This window comes from Carya illinoinensis, chromosome 12 (assembly GCF_018687715.1).
Source record: "Carya illinoinensis cultivar Pawnee chromosome 12, C.illinoinensisPawnee_v1, whole genome shotgun sequence".
Lineage (NCBI taxonomy): Eukaryota > Viridiplantae > Streptophyta > Magnoliopsida > Fagales > Juglandaceae > Carya > Carya illinoinensis.
In genome coordinates, this window is record NC_056763.1 from 24,923,964 (window position 1) to 24,947,765 (window position 23,802).

At 35.9% G+C, this 23,802-nt stretch overlaps 1 protein-coding gene across 1 annotated transcript; it reads left to right on the plus strand.

The window, feature by feature from the left end:
* The first annotated feature begins 8,706 nt into the window (after positions 1-8,706).
* Positions 8,707-10,410, plus strand: LOC122290522 (protein DMR6-LIKE OXYGENASE 2-like). The gene is made up of 4 exons (XM_043098282.1): positions 8,707-8,978; positions 9,097-9,344; positions 9,502-9,823; positions 9,906-10,410. The coding sequence occupies exons 1-4, from the start codon at positions 8,757-8,759 to the stop codon at positions 10,155-10,157; spliced, it is 1,044 nt and encodes a 347-aa protein (XP_042954216.1). The 5' UTR covers positions 8,707-8,756; the 3' UTR covers positions 10,158-10,410.
* The last annotated feature ends 13,392 nt before the right edge of the window (positions 10,411-23,802 follow it).

The following is a 23,802-nucleotide window of genomic DNA, read 5'->3' on the forward strand; positions in this document are numbered from 1 at the left end:
TATAGGTTCTAGCTCTATCTATCAGCTAAAATAGGTTCTACCTGCAAGTAAGAAAAACACAATAGTCTGTTAACAAATAAAAAAAATACTAGTGAAATTGTATGGTTTTCATGGCCTAAAACACACAAAAATTTGCTACAATATATTATAAATACACTAAACAGAAAAGATTTAAAATAGACGATCTTCTCTTTTTAACCTTTACATCCCAACGCATATTTAAGAAAATATTTCATCCCACCTTAACTCAAACACAATGTAGCCCCATCCCACCATTTAGAGTTGACCACATATATCCTAACAATCGGAACTAAAACAATAAAAAGGGTAGAAGCTAATAATAATATACTCATGGTATTAATTTTTGCCTTGATATTTGGAACATGTGCAGAATAATATAAAATGGCCAAGAAAAGTATGGTTCTTAATTAACTTTACACATGTAAGCAGGCATGCATCATAATACAAATCCCCACACATTTCAATGTATTGAAGGAACTTAGTGATTGATCATCAACAAGTACCAACCATCTGTAGCAGAGATCAAAGAAATTGTAGTGCTAGAATGCAATCAAGAAGAAACTTTAATCATTTCTTGACTTGAGAACAAACCAAAGCCATGATAAAGAATGAGTTAATCAAAATACCTGATATTGTGAAGAGTAGCTATGCTGCAAATGTTGGAATACTGAACTTAAAAGTGTGATCTAAGTCCCCTTGAGAATAAAACCATAAACCACAAATTCAAACAAAATACTTCAGACTTGAATGCAGACATAGTTTCTAGTTGTTCAAGCTTGAAAATGATCATTATTACATGAAGTCTTGTAAAGGAATGAAGGCTTTGGTAAAAACTCCAATAGTCTCTACTGAGAAGACACCATCCCTTGCAAAAGGATCAATGGCATCTTCCAAAAAGGACGTATATATATATATGTACTCTTATCTCTCATGTGTGCATCAACTATTGCTGATAACACCACCAATGTTCTAAACCAGCTCTCCAAAAAGATGTATATATTACTAATTCAAAACTGTGTATATATACATTTTTTCTTTATAAGTTGTATATCCACACACACACAAACACAATGACATATATATATAGCTCCAAATTAAAGGAAAAGAATTACAAACTCCAAAGAAATAATAGTATAGGTTGAACAATATGCAACGTACGATCACCACCACTGCTGCCTGCATGCCATGGCCAATAAAATCACACACATACACACATGTATATATATGTATATACAAGGGTAAACTATCCTATATAAAAACTGCTCAATAATTATAACATGCATGAGTATCGAGTCATACTCTAATATTTGTACTAACTAAAATACTTTAATACCCAAGAACCAATGGATATTTTCTCGTTGGTTCTAACTTGAACTTTCTCTTATTGTTTGTGTTAAATCAGATTCGAGACAATACCTTGACTCTCCAAGGTAGGAGTTTGTAAGCTATGGCAGAAATATTATTATTTTTTACAGTTTTATCAATTCCAATCATGATATTAATGTGACAGATTTTAGGTGAACTTGCTATTTAAATGGAAGAGATATATATATCATGTATGAATAACCTATGTCTAAAAATTGGAAGGTGTTAGGGGGAGTCTTTATCAGAGGAGCAAAATGGGGAGCAGTGGAAGACATTTCACCAAATCTTGGAGTTGCTGGAAAGATAAAAGAATTCATGTGGAGTCCTTAATGCTATCATACCTACTTTAAAACAGCCTTTTACAGAAAACAGGTTGTGTCTAGTGCTTCTTGTCCAATCTGCAATATGGAGGAAGAGTCTGTATGTGATGTTTTCAAAAAAATTAATCTAGTTACAATGGATGTGTGGGGTGAGGTGGGAAGTCTAGTGAGGTATAGGGATTTTGAGGGTTTATGGTATGGTCTTTATAATAGACTGAACTATTAAGACTTAGATTTGGTGGTTGTTATCTGTCATAGGGTATGGACTAGGAGAAATGAGTTAACTTTTTAAAACATATTCAAAAGTCCTCTTATGGTTATTTATTTTAGCTGTTTAGGATGTTGGAACTTTAAGAGAAGCTACCTTGTGTAACAGGTTCATATGGAACTTTAAAAATTGTTGAATTGACTTCTATATCTGGTATCCCAACAACATATTTGCCCCAAACAGTTTTGTCATTTGCACAAAAGTGACATCCCAGGTTTGCAACTTTCATGGTCACTGCACGCACCCAACACAGAGAAGCGAGACAAACAAGAAGTATTTGAATATTATTGAAGTTAGTTTAATGTGATGTTATTTTTCAGAAATCAATTCATATTATGTCTAATTTTACTATGTTTAGTCTTTACTATTATTAGCTAACCTTGGAAGTTGTCTTTCTGATTTAAAGATGTTGTGAGTCTCAATGTAAGTATATATATCAGATTATTGAGAAATGAAGAGCCAGAACAATTAGAATCAATCTTCAAGTTGTAGATTGAAGTTTCTCTCAAAACTGACTCTGTTTCCTTGTGTTATTATCAACACAGATTCATTAATCTTGGGGCTATTAAATAAATAAAAATCAGAAAAAGGCAATAAGTTCTATTAAATTCTTGCCAATTTTGGTACCACTATATTCAGAATTTTGTAACATCAATTTTTTGCAAGATTTTCTTCATGACTTTCTGCTTACATCCATGACAATGACTGTTAACTTTGAGAACAGATTTTTGCATGCACAAGCAAGCCAAAAAAGGGAATTAGTACTTCTAGTCTATAATTACATCCTTTGATGTTATGTTATAATGTATCTATATATGTATTTTCCATCATACAATACAAGATAAATGTGTATACCCTGGAATCCCACAGGTTAAATTTGTCCAAACAGCATTTCTGGGTGTTGTTCAAATCGTTGCATCTGGTTTAGCTACAAGCAGTTCTATTTGCTTAATACTCAGATTATCTAATACACACAACTGATTGAGAAATCCAAACACAAGAGGCAGATACACAAAAGTTTAACTCAAACAAACGTATGGCACATCAGTTTCACATCAACCAAAAGACCCACAAGTGTACATCAAAAAACAACAACTTTTGTAATGCAACCTACTCGTAAAGGGGTATTGAAAAAATCAGTGGCAATAGGAGATACCTGGAGCCTCGTATGATCATTCTTGAAAACAGAGGACTAATAACTTCGGACTAGAAATGGAGGCACGGAATCTGTCAATTTCAGCAAAGGTGGAAACGTAGTCCTTCAGATTCCCAAACGGAGACAATGCTTAAGAATCAAGTGGAAGGCCGTTTGCACATTAGGGTTTACGATTGGGAGCTCGGCATAAGTTTGATTTTGGTGAACCAAAAACGTGAATGGGAGAGAACCCGAATGGGAGAAATGCTCAAGTGGCTAGAGGTGGAGGAGATCAAGCCACTCGAGAATGCGATAAGGTCTATTTTCGTTGGGGTGGATTGAGCTGCGAGATTGTTGGTGGGAAATTATCGAACTGCAGAAGGTTGTGCAGATGAGAATCGGAGTGAGCAAACATTGGGGGAAAAAAAGTTGGGGGGGGGGAATTAAAAGTGAAAATGGTGTTGGGCGCGGCAATATCTGTAGTAGCGAAGAATACAGCGCTGCTAAAACCTAAATTTAAACTCCGACGGCGAAAATCGCTATAATAGCACAAACAGGCGCTGCAATTTTCATAAGTGCACAGTAATTTTCTTTTGCAGCGTTACGTTTCGTTGTAATAAGTAAAAAATCGCTGCAAATAGACAAAAATTAAAATTACTGTTTTAAAGGCTTGCAGCGTACTGAAATCGCTGCTTTTAATATGTTATTGCAGCGATTTTTTTTTCAACAAAAAAAAAATCGCTGCAAAACCCCCGATTTCTTGTAGTGGCATGATAGCATACCAAAGAAAGATTGCAACATTTTTAATTAAAACAAAAAACAAAACCTAACACATGGATTTTTCAAGGTTTGACTATTCCGAAATGATTGCAACTTCCTAAATGCAAAGACGAAGAGATTGCCAATTGAAAGACCCTACTTTGGGTTTTTTATATTTATTTTCCTGCCTTTTCGTACATCTTCTCTTAAAAAAAATAAAAAAAGACCAGGTTGTAGTTCCGTAACTAGATCCAGATTCTTATTACCCGCACAGGTTCAATCTAGATAAAAACTACCTGGATTCACACGAATTCATCTGAATTTTGGATTCCAGACTGGACTGGGATTTTTTATGCACACCCCAAGAAATAACACCAAAATTGCAGTCAGAAAACTCATTAGGTCTAAAACCATTTTAAAAGGGTGACTGCCAAATGAGGTAATTAACCATCATGGCGATGAGAAGTACAGGTGAATCGATTAGTATGATTTAAAATGATTAATTAAGTTGTTTTTCTATCGGGAGGACTTGCGTGTAGGGCTATAATCAATTTGAGCTGAGTTGAGCTTTTGGATTATCAAGTCGAACTAGACTGAAATAACTAGAGTTTGAGTTCGAGCTTGAACTGAAAGCAAGCCGAGTCGAATTTGAGTTGATCAAACACGAGCTCGAGCCGAGTTGAATTATTTATCGATCTTTATTTATACTTTTTAACGAGCCTGAGCCGAACCAAGCCGAGCCGAGTTATTTCTCGAGCTTTGTTTGTACTCATATATATATATATATATATATGTGTGTGTGTTGAATGAATTGAATAATTAAAAATACTAAATTAAAAAACAAAATATTAAATCTAATGAAATTTTTTCAATTAATATATAAACATCATGTGGATATTTAATTTTTTTTAATAAATCAAACCGTATATTGTAAATATATTATATACTATATATATATATATTCATATATAACTTCAAATAAACTATAATAAATTAAATAGATTAAAAATAGAGAAATGATATTTACAGTTTTTAAATATGTAAATTCCATGTATTCAAATTGAAAAAAGTGGATAAATATAAGATTCACATAGAAAAATTATTTTTTAATAATAAATTTAATTTTTTAAAAGGTATATATAATTTCTCTACACTGTAAAATTATTATATTTAAGGTCATTTGGATTGGAAAACACTTTCAACCAATCTCATCTCATCATTACAACTTTTTAAAATTTTTATACAAAATATAATAAATAATTCAACTTTTTCAAATTACAAAACAATAATAATATTAAAAAATAATATTCTAATAATATTTTATTCAACTTTTATGTAAAACTATATTATCTTATTACACTATCCAAACAACCTCTTAACATCATTTTTTTAAAGGAAAATGATAGTATGAGTCTATGACTACCAAATATCCCTATCAAATGTGCACACTTATATTTATATTTTTTTATTTTTTTAATAATTAAGGAAGTGACTATTAATAAATTTATTTTTTCTTAACGATTAAGGATGTTTAAAAATAATTAAAGAAATTTATTTATATTTATATGCATAATCACGTTAACATTTTTTATTTTTTATTTTCTAAAAGTTCTGTGTAGACAAAAGCTTGTGCTTAATTGTCTGTAAAAGTAGGCACCGTTGTTGACAAGTGAAAGCCCCGCCCGTCTTTTTAGCCACAGCTTCCTTGCGTTACTCGATCATATGTTTGGTGCATCATTTTCTGAATCCGTTTCAAAACGCTCTTTCGGTGGAAAAGTCAATTTTAAAACGTACCAAACTCAAAAAAATTATAATTCTAGTGTGTTTTGGGAATTGCAGTATGAAATATAAGTTATAATTTTAGTTCTTATAATTTATAACTTAAGTAATAAGTTATATTATTAACAATTTATTTATTATTTAATAACTCTATGTTTAAACATTTTCAAATCTGTTTTATTAATCTAAAAAGAAATTAAAAAATATTTTTTAAGATAAAAATAACGATTATTTGAATATTTAAAAATTATAAATATATCATTGAAAGTTTAAAAATTGTAATTATCTTAAAGTTGTATGTGTATTTTCGTTCATTAACAGTCTTTGTAAAATTCAAATTACGTTTTGTATTATTCTAAAAAATACATTTGAGGAAAAAATCAAAATTATGATTTTTCTTAAATGTATTTTTTAAATTTATTTGAGATTAAACGTGTTTTAATATTTAATACTCAAATAACCTAATTTTTTTATTAAAGAATTTTTAAAATTATTTAAATTTTTTTAAAACTTTTATCGTAACTCCAGTTTGGACCTTGATGAGAAAAATTAAGTTTGATACTCTTTTCGAAAGTAAAAGGTTGCAAGTTACGGCTTAATTTCACACTTTTATTAGGGGCCGGCTGTCTTTTAAGATGAATGAATAATCAAGATGGATGTTACGCAATAATCTTTAACAACATATGTCGGCTGAAAAATAAAATTTGAGATAGATATGAACCGAAGTCAGTACGATGGTGATGTCAGTACGATGATCTCATTTCCAACTAAGCATGACGTTTGGATGGTGATGTCAGTACGATGATCTCATGCATGTCAATTACCGCGCATTTCATGTGCACCACGATGCATGTCAAGACAGCATCGTACACACTTGGCAATGACAAGTTGCTAGTACCTGTCCTTCCTGCGTCTGATTGAAATTAGTTTTGTTACAAATAAGCCCCTATTCACCTTACATATTCATAAATGTTTTTTATAGGATGAAAGATATACATGATGAATAGTAGTTGATGAAAAGAATTATTTGATTAAAATTAGCCATATACATAGACATACAAACGTTACACATGCAAGCATAAAATTAAAATTAAAATTAAAAAGATAATTGAGGAGCGGAGGAGGGATAAAGAATTTGAAGGTTATATGTTCGTTAATTTTATTTATTGCTGAATATATAATGGGGGTGAGAACCGACATTATCGATACAGTTTTGGTCTAATATAGACGTTGCACTGATGGATTTTTCAAATGTTTAGAACCCTCCAATTAGGGGGAGCAAACCGATAATGATTTTAGTTGATTCTTCAGTTTGTTGTTGATGGCGCAGTGAAGGAGTAGGGGAGTGGAGGGCTGTGGCGTTGCGGGGTTGTTTGTGAGAGAGGAGAGAGATTCTGAAGAACAAAGAAGAGTAAGGAAGAAGAAGAAAAGAAAGGGGAGGGGGCGGGCATTTTATATACGTATAATATATATAAAATCGGCTAGTTTAGAGGTTTGAACCAAATATAAATCGGGACAAAATCGACCGACGTTGCGTTGAAGATAGCCTGTGTGTTTGGCTTTTAAACAACCTTAATATATAATATCTATTCGTATTTATAGGTAAATAAGATTAGAAAAAAAAAGGAATATAATAAACTAACGAATATACTAATTAATTTATACAATAAATCAAATTCGATAAAAATAAATTATATTATTATAGATATACTAAAATATTATTCTAAGAGTTTGTTTGTTATTATTTCTCGTATCGAGGTAAATGCTACCACAGACAGATCAGATGCTTCGTACGTGCAATTAAAACATGAAAATATACAAGTGCCAAAACCTGGCTGAGTCCGCAATCAACGAGTTCGATTATTGGTATATCTGCCGTCTTAACTTCTAAACATCAGTACGAGGTGTATGAAAAGAATTATAAAATGGTAATGTTAGCTATAGTTTTAGAGTAATGTTATATACAGTCGTGAAATGTGCAAACGTCATGCAATCGTTTTAAAAAATAGTGGAGTTTACGATTAAAAAGTTAATTTTTTTTTTTATATGAATCTTGTACTAATTCATTTTTTTCAAAAAGACTGCACGGTACTTACACAACTATAACTGCAAATATCATTTTTCATAGTTTTAATAAGGTGAACAAATTTTACATACATATTTTTTTAAATAGAGTTTGTTATTAAAAAATTATTTTTTATAAATTTTAATTAATTAATCTCTTTTAAAAAAAAAAGTATATTAGTTTTATAAATCGTAAAACTACAAATATCTTTTTTCGTAAAAAAATATCAATTTTTTATTCAACGCCTTGTAGTTGTCTTCTTGCGTAAGCATATATACGTACGTACGTTAGCTAGCTAGCAAATTCTCACTTGTACTCTTAAAATTATCAAAAGGTAGATGTCATTGCCGGTAGGCCGCTGTATTTACTATAAACTGATTTCTCTTCAAATCTGCGCAAGTGGTTGATGTTTCGTTGAATTTTTAATGCCTATAAAAATTCAGTACTATCGGTGTACGTTTCCTATGAGAAACCGTGGTTCGTGGCCCAAATGATCTACATCTATATTCAAATATATTTTTGATTTTTCCTCTTGGTGAAGGTTTCGTCTAAGAAATTATTGAATGAAAACACCACCACGATGCAGTTATTAACATTATCTCATCCACTCAGAAGCACATCGTCATGATCATGACATGCATTACCAACACGTGGCATGTAAAGGATAAAAAAAATTCCGATGATACGTAAGAAGATTAATACTAGATATAGTTTTAAAACGTATATGTATTTTTGTCAATTTATTTTTAAAAAATAAGATCTATTATTAAAAAATAATTTTTTTATGTACATTCTAAATTTAACCCGTTTAAAAGGATGCATAAGATTCCCATATTCTAAAACTATAAATATCATATTTCATATATTTATAGGTTTACGTGGGTGGGTGATGTCATTCTTGGCGTGGGTGGATGACGTCTTGGCGCACTCATCTTGCAATGTTCGTGTATAAATAGAGTGGGGCACAACCTCAGTTTTCACCAACTCACATTCCTCATAATACAAGCAGTAGTTCGCAGGTTTTGCTAGCTCGAAATTGCACTAATGGCCAACACTAAGCTCCTGCTGACCGACCTCGCACCAACTATGAGCCATGTTCCCTCAAATTACATTCGACCCATTTCCGACCGGCCAAATCTCTCAGACGTTCAGATATCTGATCAGGGCTTCATTCCTCTCATCGATCTCCAGGGCTTGGAGGGCCCCAATCGTGAGGATATTATCAAACAGATTGGCCAGGCATGTCAACATGATGGTTTCTTTCAGGTACGTACCCAGAATTAGATGTGTATATAATCTATTGTTTGATCATAAAATTTTATATTTTTCGTGATTTATGAACTTTTTTCCTTACTATTTATTGCATGCAATGCGTTGATCTCAGGTTAAAAATCATGGAATACCAGTGACAATGATTAGTAAAATCATGGACGTAGCAAGAGAGTTTTTCCGATTGCCAGAGAGCGAGAGGATGAAGAATTACTCCGACGACCCTTCCAAAACCACCAGGCTTTCCGCTAGTTTCAATGTTAAGACAGAAACAGTTTCCAGCTGGAGAGATTTTTTAAGACTCCATTGCTATCCTCTCGAGGACTATGTGCACGAATGGCCTTCAAATCCTCCATCCTTTAGGTGGGCTAGAGCTAGGATTCATATCCTCCATTGCAATCCTCTGTAGAGTTTTCTGCTTAAATTGGAAGTTTTAAAGGGCAATTGACATAAAATAAAAAATAAAAAGTTTATCGATTATTTTGATCAAAAGTGGTTAATTGAGTTGTTTTTGGCGTAGGGAGGACTTGGCTGAGTACTGCACCAGTATCAGAGGGTTAGTGCTAAGACTTCTTGAGGCCATATCCGAGAGCTTGGGCCTGCAAAGAGACTACATTGAGAAGGCTTTGGGGAAGCAAGCCCAACACATGGCATTGAATTACTATCCACCCTGTCCGCAGCCAGAACTTACTTATGGTTTGCCTGGCCATACTGATCCTAATTTAATAACAATTCTTCTTCAGGATGATGTTCCTGGATTGCAGGTTTTAAGGAATGGAAAATGGATTGCTGTCAATCCTATTCCGAATACCTTCATTATCAACATTGGAGACCAAATGCAGGTAGAATAATTAGCTTCTTTTCTATGAGAAATAATGTCATGATTTAGTTGCATAAGATTCTAAGGTTTCCCTTTGGAATCAGGTGATTAGCAATGATCAACACAAGAGTGTGCTGCATCGAGCCGTTGTGAACTGCAACAAGGAGAGAATATCCATTCCAACATTCTACTGTCCATCCCCAGATGCTGTGATTGGACCTGCTAAGGAGCTGATCAACGATGATCAGCCAGCAGTGTATAGAAATTTTACCTATGGGGAGTACTATGAGAAGTTTTGGAACAGAGGCCTTGCAACTGAATGCTGTTTGGACTTGTTCAGAGCATCTTGTGCTTGAGCTATAATGCCTCTGAGTCTGAGATGCTAAGCAACATGTGCTGTTCTGCGCGCAGACTGTCAAATTTATGTTTCTTTGACATGTTCAATCATTTCTATATTTATTTTGTCGGCCAAGCAAAAAAAGATCGATGTAAAGTGGATCTTCGAACAATTCTGAGCGGCCTTTTTTATGATGTAATCATGGTATTTCTCTCTATATTCCTCCTTTATAACTTAGTGAATGGTATTAATAAAATTGGGTATTTTTGTTACTTTTGAACCTGTTGCGCCACAGGCTTATCCGAAAATCACACAAAATAATTTTAAAGTGGTTCTATAAATTGCCTACATCCACTGGAGCCTCTTTTATAGAATTTGTACGAGGTTTACAAATCACTCTACAAATTTCTATCTCTCTCTCACGTCCCTCTTTCTCTCTATTTTTCTTCTCTCCCACTGCTTCTTTCTGCTGATCAGAACTCTCCTATTTATAGGAGAAGTTCTCTTCAGCTGCTGATTTCAGTGCAGCAATCAGCTGCTGAAAATACGGAGTGGGAGCCTAATAGAAACAAGGCACCGAATGGTGCCTAACAAGACAATGCACCTTACGGTGCATGTACAAGTCATGCCACTTGGGTGGTTGGTCAACAATCACCCCCTCCACCCAAGTGTGCCATACCCGGTTGTTTGCAAATTGATTCATTCTTCAAATGAATGCACCTCTTTCTTTGACATGAGAGACTTCTGCTATCGAATATGCTCCATTGCACCTGAGGGTGCTCAGCAGTGTACAATACTGATCAAGTCCAAACAGTGTTGGAACTTGATTCCTGTGACGACCTTCGTCAACATATCTGCTGGATTATCTTCAGTGCCAATCTTCTGAAGTTTGATGTCATCTTCTTCCAATATCTCACGTATGAAGTGGAAACGGACATCTATATGCTTTGTTCGAGAGTGGTATACTTGATTCTTGGCCAAATGGATTGCACTTTGACTGTCACAGTAAACGGTAACATCTTGCTGCTCAAAGCCCAAATTTGTTACCAGTCCCTGTAACCAAATGGCTTCTTTCACGGCTTCTGTTACAGCCATGTATTCAGCCTCAGTTGATGATAGTGCAATTGTCGACTGCAAAGTTGATCGCCAACTAATTGGTCCTCCAGCCATAGTGAACACATATCCAGTTGTTGATCGGCGTTTGTCAAGATCACCTGCATAGTCTGAGTCAACATATCCAGTTACTAGACTATCTTCACTCTTCTCGAACTTCAAACCAATATCTACGGTCCCCGCAATATACCGTAGAATCCACTTAGCCGCATGCCAATGAACCTTTCCAGGATTATGCATATAGCGACTAACTAAGCTAACGGCCTGGGAGATATCAGGTCGTGTACACACCATGGCATACATTAAGCTTCCAACAACACTTGCATATCGGACATTCTTCATGTAGTCCCGCTCTTCATCGGTTTTAGGAGAATACAATGCACTGAGCTTGAAATATGAGGCCATAGGAGTACTCACCGGCTTCGTCTTCGAGTCGATGTTAAAGCGTTGCAATATTCTCTTCAGATACTGCTTCTGAGTAAGGTGAACTGTACCTTTTATCCTATCTCTGCTGATCTCCATCCCCAGTATTCTTCGTGCTTCTCCCAGATCTTTCATTTCAAACTCATTACTTAACTGAGTTTTTAAGCGATCTATCTCCCCCTTTCCTTTACATGTAATTAACATATCATCTACATATAAAAGCAAATAAATGAAAGATCCATCTGCAAGTTTTCTGAAATATACACAATGATCGTATTGGCAACGAGTGTATTTCAGATCCATCATAAAGCGGTCAAACCGCTTATACCATTGCCGAGGTGACTGCTTCAAGCCATAGAGAGACTTCTTCAGACTGCATACCCAATTTTCTTTGCCAGCTTCTTTGAATCCTTCTGGTTGAAACAGATAAATCTCCTCTTCCAGATCACCATGTAAGAAAGTTGTCTTCACATCAAGCTGTGCTAACTCAAGATCATATTGTGCAACCAAAGCTAGCAATATCCGAATGGATGAATGCTTCACAACAGGAGAGAATACTTCACTGTAGTCAATTCCCTCTGTCTGAGCGTAGCCCTTGGCTACCAACCTAGCTTTGTATCGCACTCCATTTTTAGCAGCTTGATCATCTTTCTGATTGAAGATCCACTTACAGCCAATTACCTTCTTTCCTTTTGGAAGCGGCACAAGCTCCTAAGTCTGGTTCTGGTGAAGAGAATGCATCTCTTCATTCATCGCCTTTGTCCATTCAACTTGTTCACTGGACTGTACGGCTTCTCTGTAAGTGGTTGGGATCTCACCCCCTTCAGCTGGTAATGCATATGTCACATAGTCTGCATAACGTGTTGGTACACGTTTCTCTCGTCTCGGTCTGTTGGTTGCTATTGATTCGGGTTGACATGGAGGTACTGTGACTGAATTATCAGTCTCATCTTGTCCATGCTTCTTTGAAGTAATAAACTCCACATTCTGCGAATCATCTGATGTTTCGTCATTACTGCTGCCTTCATTGGAATCTTTATGCTTATGTGACTTAAGCATCTCAGATTCGTTGAATGTTACATTTCTACTGATGATCACCTTTTTGGACTCTATACACCAGAGTCTGTACCCTTTTACACCAGTACTAAAGCCCAAGAATTTTGCTTTCTTGGCTCTAGGATCAAGCTTACTTTCTTTAGCATGATAGTAAGCAGGACATCCGAAAATATGTAAAAAGTCATAATCAGTAGCATGTTTACCTCTCCACATTTCAATGGGTGTCTTCCCATCATTGGCAGCTGCAGGTAGTCGGTTGATGAGGTGGCAGGCATATGTCACAGCTTCAGCCCAAAATTGTTTACTCAATCCAGCATTCAGCAACATACATCGCATTTTCTCTAATAAAGTACGATTCATTCGTTCTGCCACACCGTTCTGCTGCGGTGTACCTCGTACTGTGAAGTGTCTGACAATTCCCTCTCTCCGGCATACTTCCATGAAGGGATCTGAAGTGTACTCACCTCCATTATCAGATCTGAGCCGCTTGATCTTTCTGCCGGTCTGAGTCTCAACCATTTTCTTCCAATCAAGGAAGATTTTCAGCACTTCATCTTTATTCTTCATCGTATACACCCACACACGACGAGAATAATCATCAACAAAAGTTATAAACCAATGTTTACCTCCCAAAGATGCATTTTGGGTAGGTCCCCAGACATTGGAGTGCACATAGTCAAGTATTCCTTGTGTATTGTGTACTGCGGTTCCAAACTTGATCCGCCTCTGCTTCCCCAATACACAGTGCTCACAGAAAGACAGTTTACCAGTCTTGGCACCTTTGAGTAAGCCTTGCCTCACCAATGTTTACAAAGCTTTTTCTCCTGCGTGTCCCATACGCATATGCCATAGACTGGTGGTGTCATCATCAGTCTCATCTAGCTTCCCACAGCCTGTGGAAGCTCTTCCAGCAACAGTACTTCCTTGCAAGAAGTACAAGTTTCCTCGCCTCAAGCCCTTCATTGCCACCTTAACTCCCATTAGTACTTTGAGAGTTCCGTCTTCAATGACGATTCTGAATCCCTTTGAATCTAGAGATCCCAATGAGATGAGATTCTTCCGCAAGTCCGGAACGTACCGAACTTCTGTCAGAGTCTTGACGCTGCCATCGTGCAGCTTTAACTGAATGCTACCTATTCCTTGAGTCTTACAGGCACTATCATTGCCCATAAGTACTGCTCCACCATCAATCTTTGTGAAGTCAGTAAACCAGTCCTGATTGGGACACATATGATAGGTACATCCGGAATCCATAATCCATTCATCGGAACGACAAATGGATGATGAACTTGCCAAGGCAAAATCTGACTCGTCATCTCTGTCCACGACATTGGCTGTGTTGGGTTGATTCTGCTGTTGTCCCTTCTGGTTTGGACAATCCTTCTTCCAGTGTCCTTTGTTGTGACAAAAGGAACACTCGTCTCTGGCTAGTTTTCTGCCGACTGATGAACCACGTGATGTGGCTCGGGTTTTCGAATGAAAACCTTTCCTCCTTCCGGGATACCTTGACTGTGGTCTCCCCCTTGCTGTTAGCGCTTCACTTGATGTATCTTGGTGTACCTGTTTATCTTTTCTCCGGTACTCATTGCTAATTAAAGAGCTAGATACATCGTCAAAACTAATACTTTCCTTCCCATACAATAGAGTAGTAATTAGATGCTCATATGTATCGGGCAAGGAATTTAACAAAAGTAAAGTTTTATCTTCATCTTCAATTTCAACATCTAAATTTAACAAATCAGCAAGAATTTGGTTGTAACTATTCAGATGTTCAGACATAGAAATACCTTCACGAAATTGGAATCTGAAGAGCTTCTTCTTCAAGTGCAAACGGCTCTCAATGCTCTTCTTCATGAACTTATCCTCCAATTTCTGCCAAAGTACCTTAGCATTTGTCTCTCTCATGACAAAATACTTTTGTTCTTTGGTAAGGCATAATCGGATTGTACTACAAGCTTGAGTATTAAGCTTCTTCCAATCCTGATCAGTCATATCATCTGGCTTTCCTCCCAACGCAATATCCAACTCTTGTTGGATCAACACATCCATGACTTCACACTGCCACATGCCGAAGTTGCTTGTTCCATCGAACTTTTCAACTTCAAACTTGGCATTTGACACAGTGGACCGACGCCCGGAGCTACTGGCATTATCAGAACTCCTATCTCTTCCAGATCTTTCCATTTGAATTTAGAAATTTTAGACTCAAAATTTCAAAATTCTAACCGTACGGATGAGTCCGGAACGATCCAAATAGTAGGAAAGCACTATTTGATTGCTCAAATCCGACTCCGAATGGCTTAGATCAAGCCGAAAATGGATCTGAAAAACGGATGGTTGTGATCTGTCTGGCGCGTGGGATGCACGCGCTGAACAATGCGCGTGGGGCGAGTAGGCGCGTGAACTTCACGCGCTACAGCACTGTGTGCGCGTGGGGAGCGCGTGGGGGAGCGTGAACTTCACGCGCTGAACCACTGTAGGCGCGCGTGGGGGCGCGTGAGGAGCGTGTCCGACACGCGTCTTTTTCCTCTGGAGCGCGTGGGGCGCGTGAAGTGCAGCAGATGCACGCGCCGATCTTCTAGGGGCGCGTGTGGGCTCTTCCGACCTCCGTTTTCGATTCCGTTTGCGGCAATGGATTCGTCTCAACGCGAGGAACACCCTGGAGTTGTCAGAAATTTATTTTGACCAACTTGAATTTTCGGACAGCTTGAACCAGAGCTCTTGATGAATTTTTACTGTAGAAATGAATAGTACCACACTAAGTCAGTTCCTAGGAAAGATTGGAGGGTCACAATGGACACACTTAAAATTTCCAATCTCCTAGACAGAACCTCCTTAGACTGTACGTATCCACACTACCACACCAAAACTTCACCCCACAAAAAAACCTAGTGGCTCTGATACCAATTGTTGCGCCACAGGCCTATCCGAAAATCACACAAAATAATTTTAAAGTGGTTCAGCAAATTGCCTACATCCACTGGAGCCTCTTTTATAGAATTTGTACGAGGTTTACAAATCACTCTACAAATTTCTATCTCTCTCTCACGTCCCTCTTTCTCTCTATTTTTCTTCTCTCCCATTGCTTCTTTCTGCTGATCAGAACTCTCCTATTTATAGGAGAAGTTCTCTTCAGCTGCTGATTTCAGTGCAGCAATCAGCTGCTGAAAATATGGAGTGGGAGCCTAATAGAAACAAGGCACCGAATGGTGCCTAACAAGACAATGCACCTTACTGTGCATGTACAAGTCATGCCACTTGGGTGGCTGGTCAACAGAACCTTCATCCTAGCTCGATGAAGTCCATGCTTATATATACGTACATACTGGAAATATCAGTCAATTACATTCATGATCGCCACCATTAACGTTACAAATTTCTCGAGGACTCTACTAGTTTTATAAATTATGTATAAAAGCTCTTCAAAGTTTAAAGGAAAATCAAACTCTCAAGCATTGCTCACAAATTCTATCGCGATTCAAGTCTTTTTGAGGATCTTTTTACCTCATTGTTAGTCCTACATGGACAGCCGTTCATATAAAGGAACTTGGGGTTACAAAGAGAAAAAGTAAAAACCCAAAACCAATTTAGAGCTAAAAAAATATAAAGACATAAACTTTACGAGAAGATTAAAAAAAAAAAACTAAAATTTTTGTGCCTAATAGCAGGAAGACTTGCACGATCTAAAGAGAATAGAGTAATCATATGCTTAAAGATTTGAATGAGATATGAAAAACTTACCATATGTCCCATAGCACTACAATTTAAACTAAATCTTAAAGTTGACAATTCTGCAAAAGTGTTAGTATCAACACCCAGAAAACAAGACAAACCAGCAATGATAAAGCAATTATTGGAACAAGCTAAACATACATGCTATTGCTACCAAGGGTGCACAGTACTATTGTGTAAATTACAACTAATATAAGATTAAAAAAACAACAATACTACAATTATCTACATCTAATATACAAGCAGCCAGCCCTTCCTAGGTAATATATATAGCCTTTGATTTCCTTAAAAATAGACATATTATATATATGTACGTATGTATATATGTATAAGACTGTTGTATAATGCCCCTTTCTCCCTTCTTTGTAAAGAACTCAGCTATGCAATTAACCTCTCTGAAAACCTTATTAGTAAAACTAACATTGCACAAACCAGCTGATTTGAGTACTGGAACAACATCTTCATCACATTCAAAAGCTCCGGATGAATCGAGTAAGCACCATTCAACCATTCGATCACGTATTAATTTTTAAAGATCGCATAATTAATCTTAATTACTTGGCAATTAGACCCGCTTGGTCCAAATATTCCCTCGGTCCTGCAACTTCCCTATGTTTTTCATTCCCACATGAGTAAGTGTATATTTACCTTCTTCCCTCTTACCTTTTTATTTTATTTGCTCCTTAAAAACATTATGGTAAGATTTTATAAAGATTATAGATCAGAATATTTTATAATCATGTATTGAATATATTTTATTACATGCCTAATTAATCACTCTTACAACTAAACACAAGTACTAATTAATCATTATAATAATTTTAGTAGGAGCCTATATAGTTACCGCCAAAGCTTATTGTATCATAAATAATTAGGGGTGTATAATCGAATCCAGATTTTTAAATCCGGGAGGTTATCCGTTCGGATAATCCCGAAAAAAATTTGGGCGATAACTTGATGTAAATCCAGAGATCTGAATTTAATAACTTTTTTAGCTTTTTATTTATTTTTGTTTAAAAAATACTTTTTAAAACTTTTTAAAATATTTTTATAGTTATTTTTGAAAATTTTGATATCATGTTTAATATCCAGATTTAAAAAAATATATATATATATATTTTAAACACTTTTTAAAAGTTTTTTTTCTTATAAAAAAAAGATTTTTAACAATTCAAAAGACTTTTTTTTATAAGCCTTTATGTTTATTATTTTCTTATACAAATTAAATAATAGTACATCAACACACGTACACACGCACATTACCTGTTAATTTTCCCTTCATTTGGTAGAAAAATTATTTAATTAGGCCTCGCATGGATCAACTCGATTGGGGTGCGTCACATCGTGTGAACTAGGAGGCTACGGAATAATCCTATGTTTAACTTACATGGAACTGAGAATGTTTGAAATCTACCTTACTTTACGGTGGTGAATTGCTTTGCTTTATATAATTGTTTGCAAAATATACGTTAATACAAATTAATAAATTTACAATAAAAGGAAACAACGTACAAATAAAACTTCCACAATCATGACAGTCAACTCTCACATATATGGAAAGAGTTTGATTGAGGAGTGATATCCTCAACACCCCCCGCAAGCTGAGCGTAGGATTGGATCAGACGTGGAGCTTGGATCGGAAGAAATCAAAGAGTGGTCGAGAAATGCTCTTGGTGAAAATATCAGTAACCTGCAAATGAGAGGGAACTTGCTAGCGACAACAAGCTCACGGAGAAAATGATAGTCCAACTTAACATGCTTAGTCCGTTTGTGTGAAACCGGATTGGAGCTCCAAAAAAGGGCACTTTTATTGTCACATAAGAGAAGAGGCTACTGTGGGATGGATACCTGGAGGTCATGCAGGAGATGTGTGAGCCAAATGAGTTCGGCAGCAGTGGAGGCAAGGACACAATACTTAGATTTGCAACTGGAATGAGAGACAGTTGGTTGCTTCTTAGCACTCCAAGAAACCAAGTTGTCGCCGAGCTAAATAGAGTAACCAGAGGTTGAATGACGAGTATCGGGACAGCTAGCCTAATCAGCATCAGAATAAGCAACGAGAGCACCAGGAGAGGAGGAGGGACGAAAAGTTAAGCCAAAATGAAGGGTGCCTTTGACATAGCAGAGGATACGTTTAATAGTAGAAAGTGATCGTTAGTTGGAGCATGCAGGTATTGACTAACAGAGTTGACTGCATAAGCAATATCAAGACGTGTGATGGTTAGATACTGGAGGGCGCTAACAAGAGATCTGTAGAGAGTGGGGTCGAAAAATAGAGGACCATTGGCGGACAGATGCTGAGAAACAACCATGAGAGTGTGAACAAGCTTACTGTCAAGTAACTGAGCTTGAGAAAGAATATCCCGTGCATATTTGAGTTGACTGATGAAGAGACCATCAGAAGTGGAGGAAGCTTCTAGACCAAGAAAGTAACTGAGGGAGCCCAAGTCCTTAGTGGCAAACTCAGAATTGAGTTTACAAGTGAAGCTGTCAAGAAGGGAAGAATTGTTGCTTGTAATAATGATGTCATCAACATAAAGAAGCAGGTAAATAATATCTGACTGCTTATAAAAGATAAAAAGAGATGGGTCAGCACGACTGCAAGAAAAACCAAGGTGAGTGAGAAAGGAGCTAAGGTGTTGGAACCAGGCACGAGGTGCTTGTTTGAGACCATAGAGAGCTTTCTTCAACTGGCAGACATGATCAGGGAAGCGAGGATCAATATACCCTAAAGGCTGCTCCATATAAACTTGATCAGTGAGAGTACCATTGAGAAATGCATTCTTGACGTCAACTTGACGAAGGGGCCATTTCTATGTCACAACAAGAGAGAGCACAACGCGAACAGTGGTGGCCTTGATTATAGGACTGAAAGTATCAGTGTAGTCAAGACCAGGTACTTGTGTATAGCCTTTGGCAACAAAGCGTGCTTTGAGACATTCAACAGATCCATTAGGCAGGTACTTGGTCCGGAAAACCCATTTGGAGCCCACAATGTTGGTGTTGACAGGTTGAGAGACCAAAATCCAAGTACGATTACTCTTAATGGCATGGATTTCTTCATCCATGGCAGCAAGCCAAGCAGGATTCTTAGCAGCAAATTTGAAACCTTTAGGCTTAGTTGATGCAAGAAGAGCAGGAAGAAGACCAGAAGAGCCCAAGAGGCTAAGATGCGCTGGGTGACGAGTCTTGAAAAATGAAAATACCAGCTTTAGCTCTTATAATCATAGGATGAGAACCAAGCAGATCCACGACAGTAGGAGCAGGAACTGCACTAGACTCAGGTAGAGGAGCCAAGTGCTGTAAAGAGGGACCTACAAGGACTCATTCACTGAATCAGTACACATAATACACAAGTTAGACCCAGATTGAGTAATATGTGGGGAAGAGGTGTCAGAGGGGGGGCGGATCGGTATGGAGGGGGCCAGGTTCAAGGAAATTGAAAAAAATTAAAGGAGGATAGGGGTTGGTCCTGAGAGGTGGCAAGGGAAGGAAAATGAGTTTCATCAAATTGAGCATGGCGAGTGATGTAGAGCCTAGAAGTGATGGGATCTATCCAGCGAAATCCTTTATAAGAAGTACTGTAACCCAAAAAAATACAATGAATGCTGCGAGGAGAAAGTTTGTTAGGCATATAATCATGTAAGCAATGATAGACACGGCAACCAAAAGGGTGAAAGTTTTCAAAATTTGGAGAATGACCATACAAAATCTCAAAAGGTGACTTACCTTCAAGAAGCTGTGTAGGCAAGCGGTTGTTGATGTAGGCTGTAGTGCTGAAGGTGTCAACCCAAAAACGAGGAGAGATATGGGAATGAAAAAGAAGGGTGAGGCCTGTCTTAGTCAGATGACGATGTTTTCTTTCAGCACGACCATTCTGGGTGGGTGTGTATGGACATGAGAGCTGATGATGAATGCCTGAAGAGCGAAGATGATCTTGAAAGAAATTACTAGTGAATTCAGCACCGCCATCACTTTGAAAAATTTTGATACGAGTAGAATATTGATTATCTACAAATTTTTGAAATCGAATAAAAATTTTATGAAAATCAGATTTCAATTTCAAATGATAGAGCCACGTGAAGCGAGAATAGTCGTCAATAAATAGAACATAGTAGACAAATCCTAAATTTGATTTGACAGGGGAAGGACCCCAAAGATCGCAATGGATAAGATCAAGCACATTAGACGACCTATATTCATTTCGAGAATAAGGTAAGACTTTTGGCAATTTGACAAGTGCTACATAAAGCAGGAGAAGGCAACAAAGAGGTAAGACAAAACTGTCCTTTTTTATTTAAAAGAGAAATAACAGAATGATTAACATGTCCAAGTCGTGCATGCCATAAATCATAAGATGCATGAAGCGATTTATTTTTAAAGACAGAAATAAAAGCAGGATTGCCTCGTTCAAGCACATATAAGCCACCATCACGCTTGCCGGTTGCCACCATCGTTCCTGTTTGAGATTCTGAATATTAAACAAATTATTAGTAAATGTAACAGATAATGGAAAATCAGATGTTAATTTACTAATGGAAAGCAAATTTTTGGTGAGGCGAGGAACAATGAGGACATCAAGAAAATGGAGATTCGGGATAGGAGAAATTTTACCGGTGTGGGTAATGGGAAGTGACGCACCATTCCCAACAATTACGCAATCCTTACCCATGTAACTTGTGGACTAGTCCAAGTGGGTTGAATCTGTAGTCATATGGGTCGAAGCCCCTTTGTACACAAACCAGTCGGACACCACGTTTTCAAAGAGGTTGCAAGAACTGGTGAAGGCTTCGGTGAGTTGAGTAGATGGCTCACTCCGAGCGTAGCGTTGGCGACATCGATCAGCATAGTGGCTGTCCATCCTGCAAATTTGGCAACGTGGAGGACGATGGCGCTGACCCGAGCTAGAGCGTCCTTGTCCGCGGCTAGAGGAGAGAAGGAGGCTGAGCAGGTGCTGGTCCATAGCCTTCCACGCTAGGTATTTGCTGTTTGGTGTTTGAGAGGTTGGTGGGTCAAATGGGGGTGGCGGCACAAGGGTGCCATCAACGTGACCGAGCAAATCTTGACTCTCAAGAAGGGGAAGAAGTTGACTCTTCCAAAAGAGGTAGTTGGATGATGATAGTTTGATGGTGAGCATGTGAATCAAGGTGTTGAAGGGAAGGAGGGTGGGTGCGGGATCAGAGGCCATTTGGATCGAAGGAGGTTAATCCAGGTATGCTCTTCTTCTTCTTCTTCTTCTTCTTCTTCTTTATTTTTTTTATTTTTTTTTATATCGGGAAATCCAGGTATGCTCTTGATACCATAAGAATATTTGAAATCCACCTTACTTTCTGGTGGTGAATTGCATTGCTTTATATAATTGTTTGTAGAATGTACATAATTAATATAAATGAATAAATTTACAATAAAAGGAAATAATGTACAAATAAGACTCCCACAATCACGACAGTCAACTCTCACATATATGGAAAGAGTTTGATTGAGGAGTGATATTCTCAACAGGAACAACGACACAAAATAATAAATATGACAAAAAAAAAATTACAATTACAAACTGAAATAATTACACAAATCATATCAATTTCTTGGTATTTTTTAAAAAGTAAACTAAACCTTTTTATTTTCTTTTATTATTTATTTATTTATTATTTATATATATATATTTTCTGTTTTTTGATGCACAATCGTGCTTCCACTGATGTGAGATGGCGTGGAAGAGGCACTTATATTATGGCCAGGGCCCAGATTGTTATGATAGCACACCAAATCAAGATTACCCTTTTAATTAGAAAAACAAAACAAAACCTAACATGACCTGAGATTATTTCGATGACTTCGTTTATATAAAAGGTTGGATTTTTCAAGATTTGAATACTCAAAAATGATTGCAATTTTTTTAATGCAATGACAGAGATTTCCAATTGAAAGACCATATTTTGGGTTTTTTTTTTTAAATATTTATTTTTCTGCATTTTCGTACGTCTTCTAAAAGACCCGATTATGGATTCATAACCGAATCCGAATTCTTCTTATCCGCCCGAATCCAATATAAGAAGAAATCATTCGAATTCACCCAGATTTACCTGGATTTTTTATTTCGAATCATACCGGAATTTTCTATGCACATCCCTAGAAATAACACCATAATAGTAATCAGAAAACTTATTTGGTCTAACACCATTTTTAAAGGGTGACTGCCAAATGAAGTAATAAAACACCATCGCGAGGAGAAGTACAGGTGAATCGATTAGTATGATTAAAAATGATTAATTAAGTTGTTTTTCTATGGGTAGGACGCGCGTGGCTAAGTATTGATCCACCAGTATAATAATGAAGTTTGTGAGAGTGAATAAATTATTAAATATGGTTAAAAATTATTTAAATATGATTTTTTAATATTATTTTAATATTAAAATTTGTAAAAATTATATTAATTTTTGTATTTGAATAATAATTAGGTAATTATTAAATAAACAATTTACCATTTGAAATAGAAAATTATTTCGTGTTTGAGAATCGTACAAATAATTACATTTGTATGCTATTCTATTCCTATACGTAAGCTTTGGAATGGAATTGAGAATATTACGTTTTATATTTGGAAGGCTGAAAAGGTCAGAGCCTTGTTTTGATCTTAAAGTCGTCGAGTCGGCAGGATATTTCTTTAAAAATAATTAAAAAAATTAGACATTTACAAATTTTTTTTTGATATTTTGATATTTTTTTAAGGTGAAATACATTTCATTATTTTTACGGAACAGGCACAAAATTTATATATTTAAAATTTGTATAAATTATTTAATCATTTATATTATTTTAAATATCTTTCTATACTTAAACCTGTAGAATATAATTAAGAATATTCGGTAGTTTTATATTTGGACAGTGAGATAAGATTAGAATATTATTTTTTTATATTATTATTATTTTAAAATTTTAAAAATTAAATTATTTATTATATTTTGTGTGAAAATTTAAAAAAATTATAATGATGAGATGATTTTTTAATCTACACATCTCCTAGAATGCTGGGAATGATATGAGAATTTTGTGAATAGTAATAAAATGATTTGTAAATAGTAGTGAGATAGTTTGAGTTAAATATTTTTTGGATCTTGAAAAATGAGAGTGAGAAAATTGAATAAAAAATATTATAAAATTAAAATATTATTATAATATAATTTTATTAATATTATTTTTGTTTGAAGATTTCAAAAAATTGAATTATTTTTTATTTTTTATTTGAAAGTTTGGTAAAGTTGCAATGATTAGTTTGAAAATATTTATATTTGAATAATGTTTGAGAATGAGATGAGATGAAAGTTATTTTGATAATAAGA

Coding starts and splice junctions, on each gene's coding strand:
- LOC122290522 (XM_043098282.1), top strand. CDS start 8,757: ATGGCCAACACTAAGCTCCTGCTGACCGACCTCGCACCAACTATGAGC. Junction 9,345..9,501: donor TCAAATCCTCCATCCTTTAG/GTGGGCTAGAGC, acceptor TTTTTGGCGTAG/GGAGGACTTGGCTGAGTACT. Junction 9,824..9,905: donor ACATTGGAGACCAAATGCAG/GTAGAATAATTA, acceptor CTTTGGAATCAG/GTGATTAGCAATGATCAACA.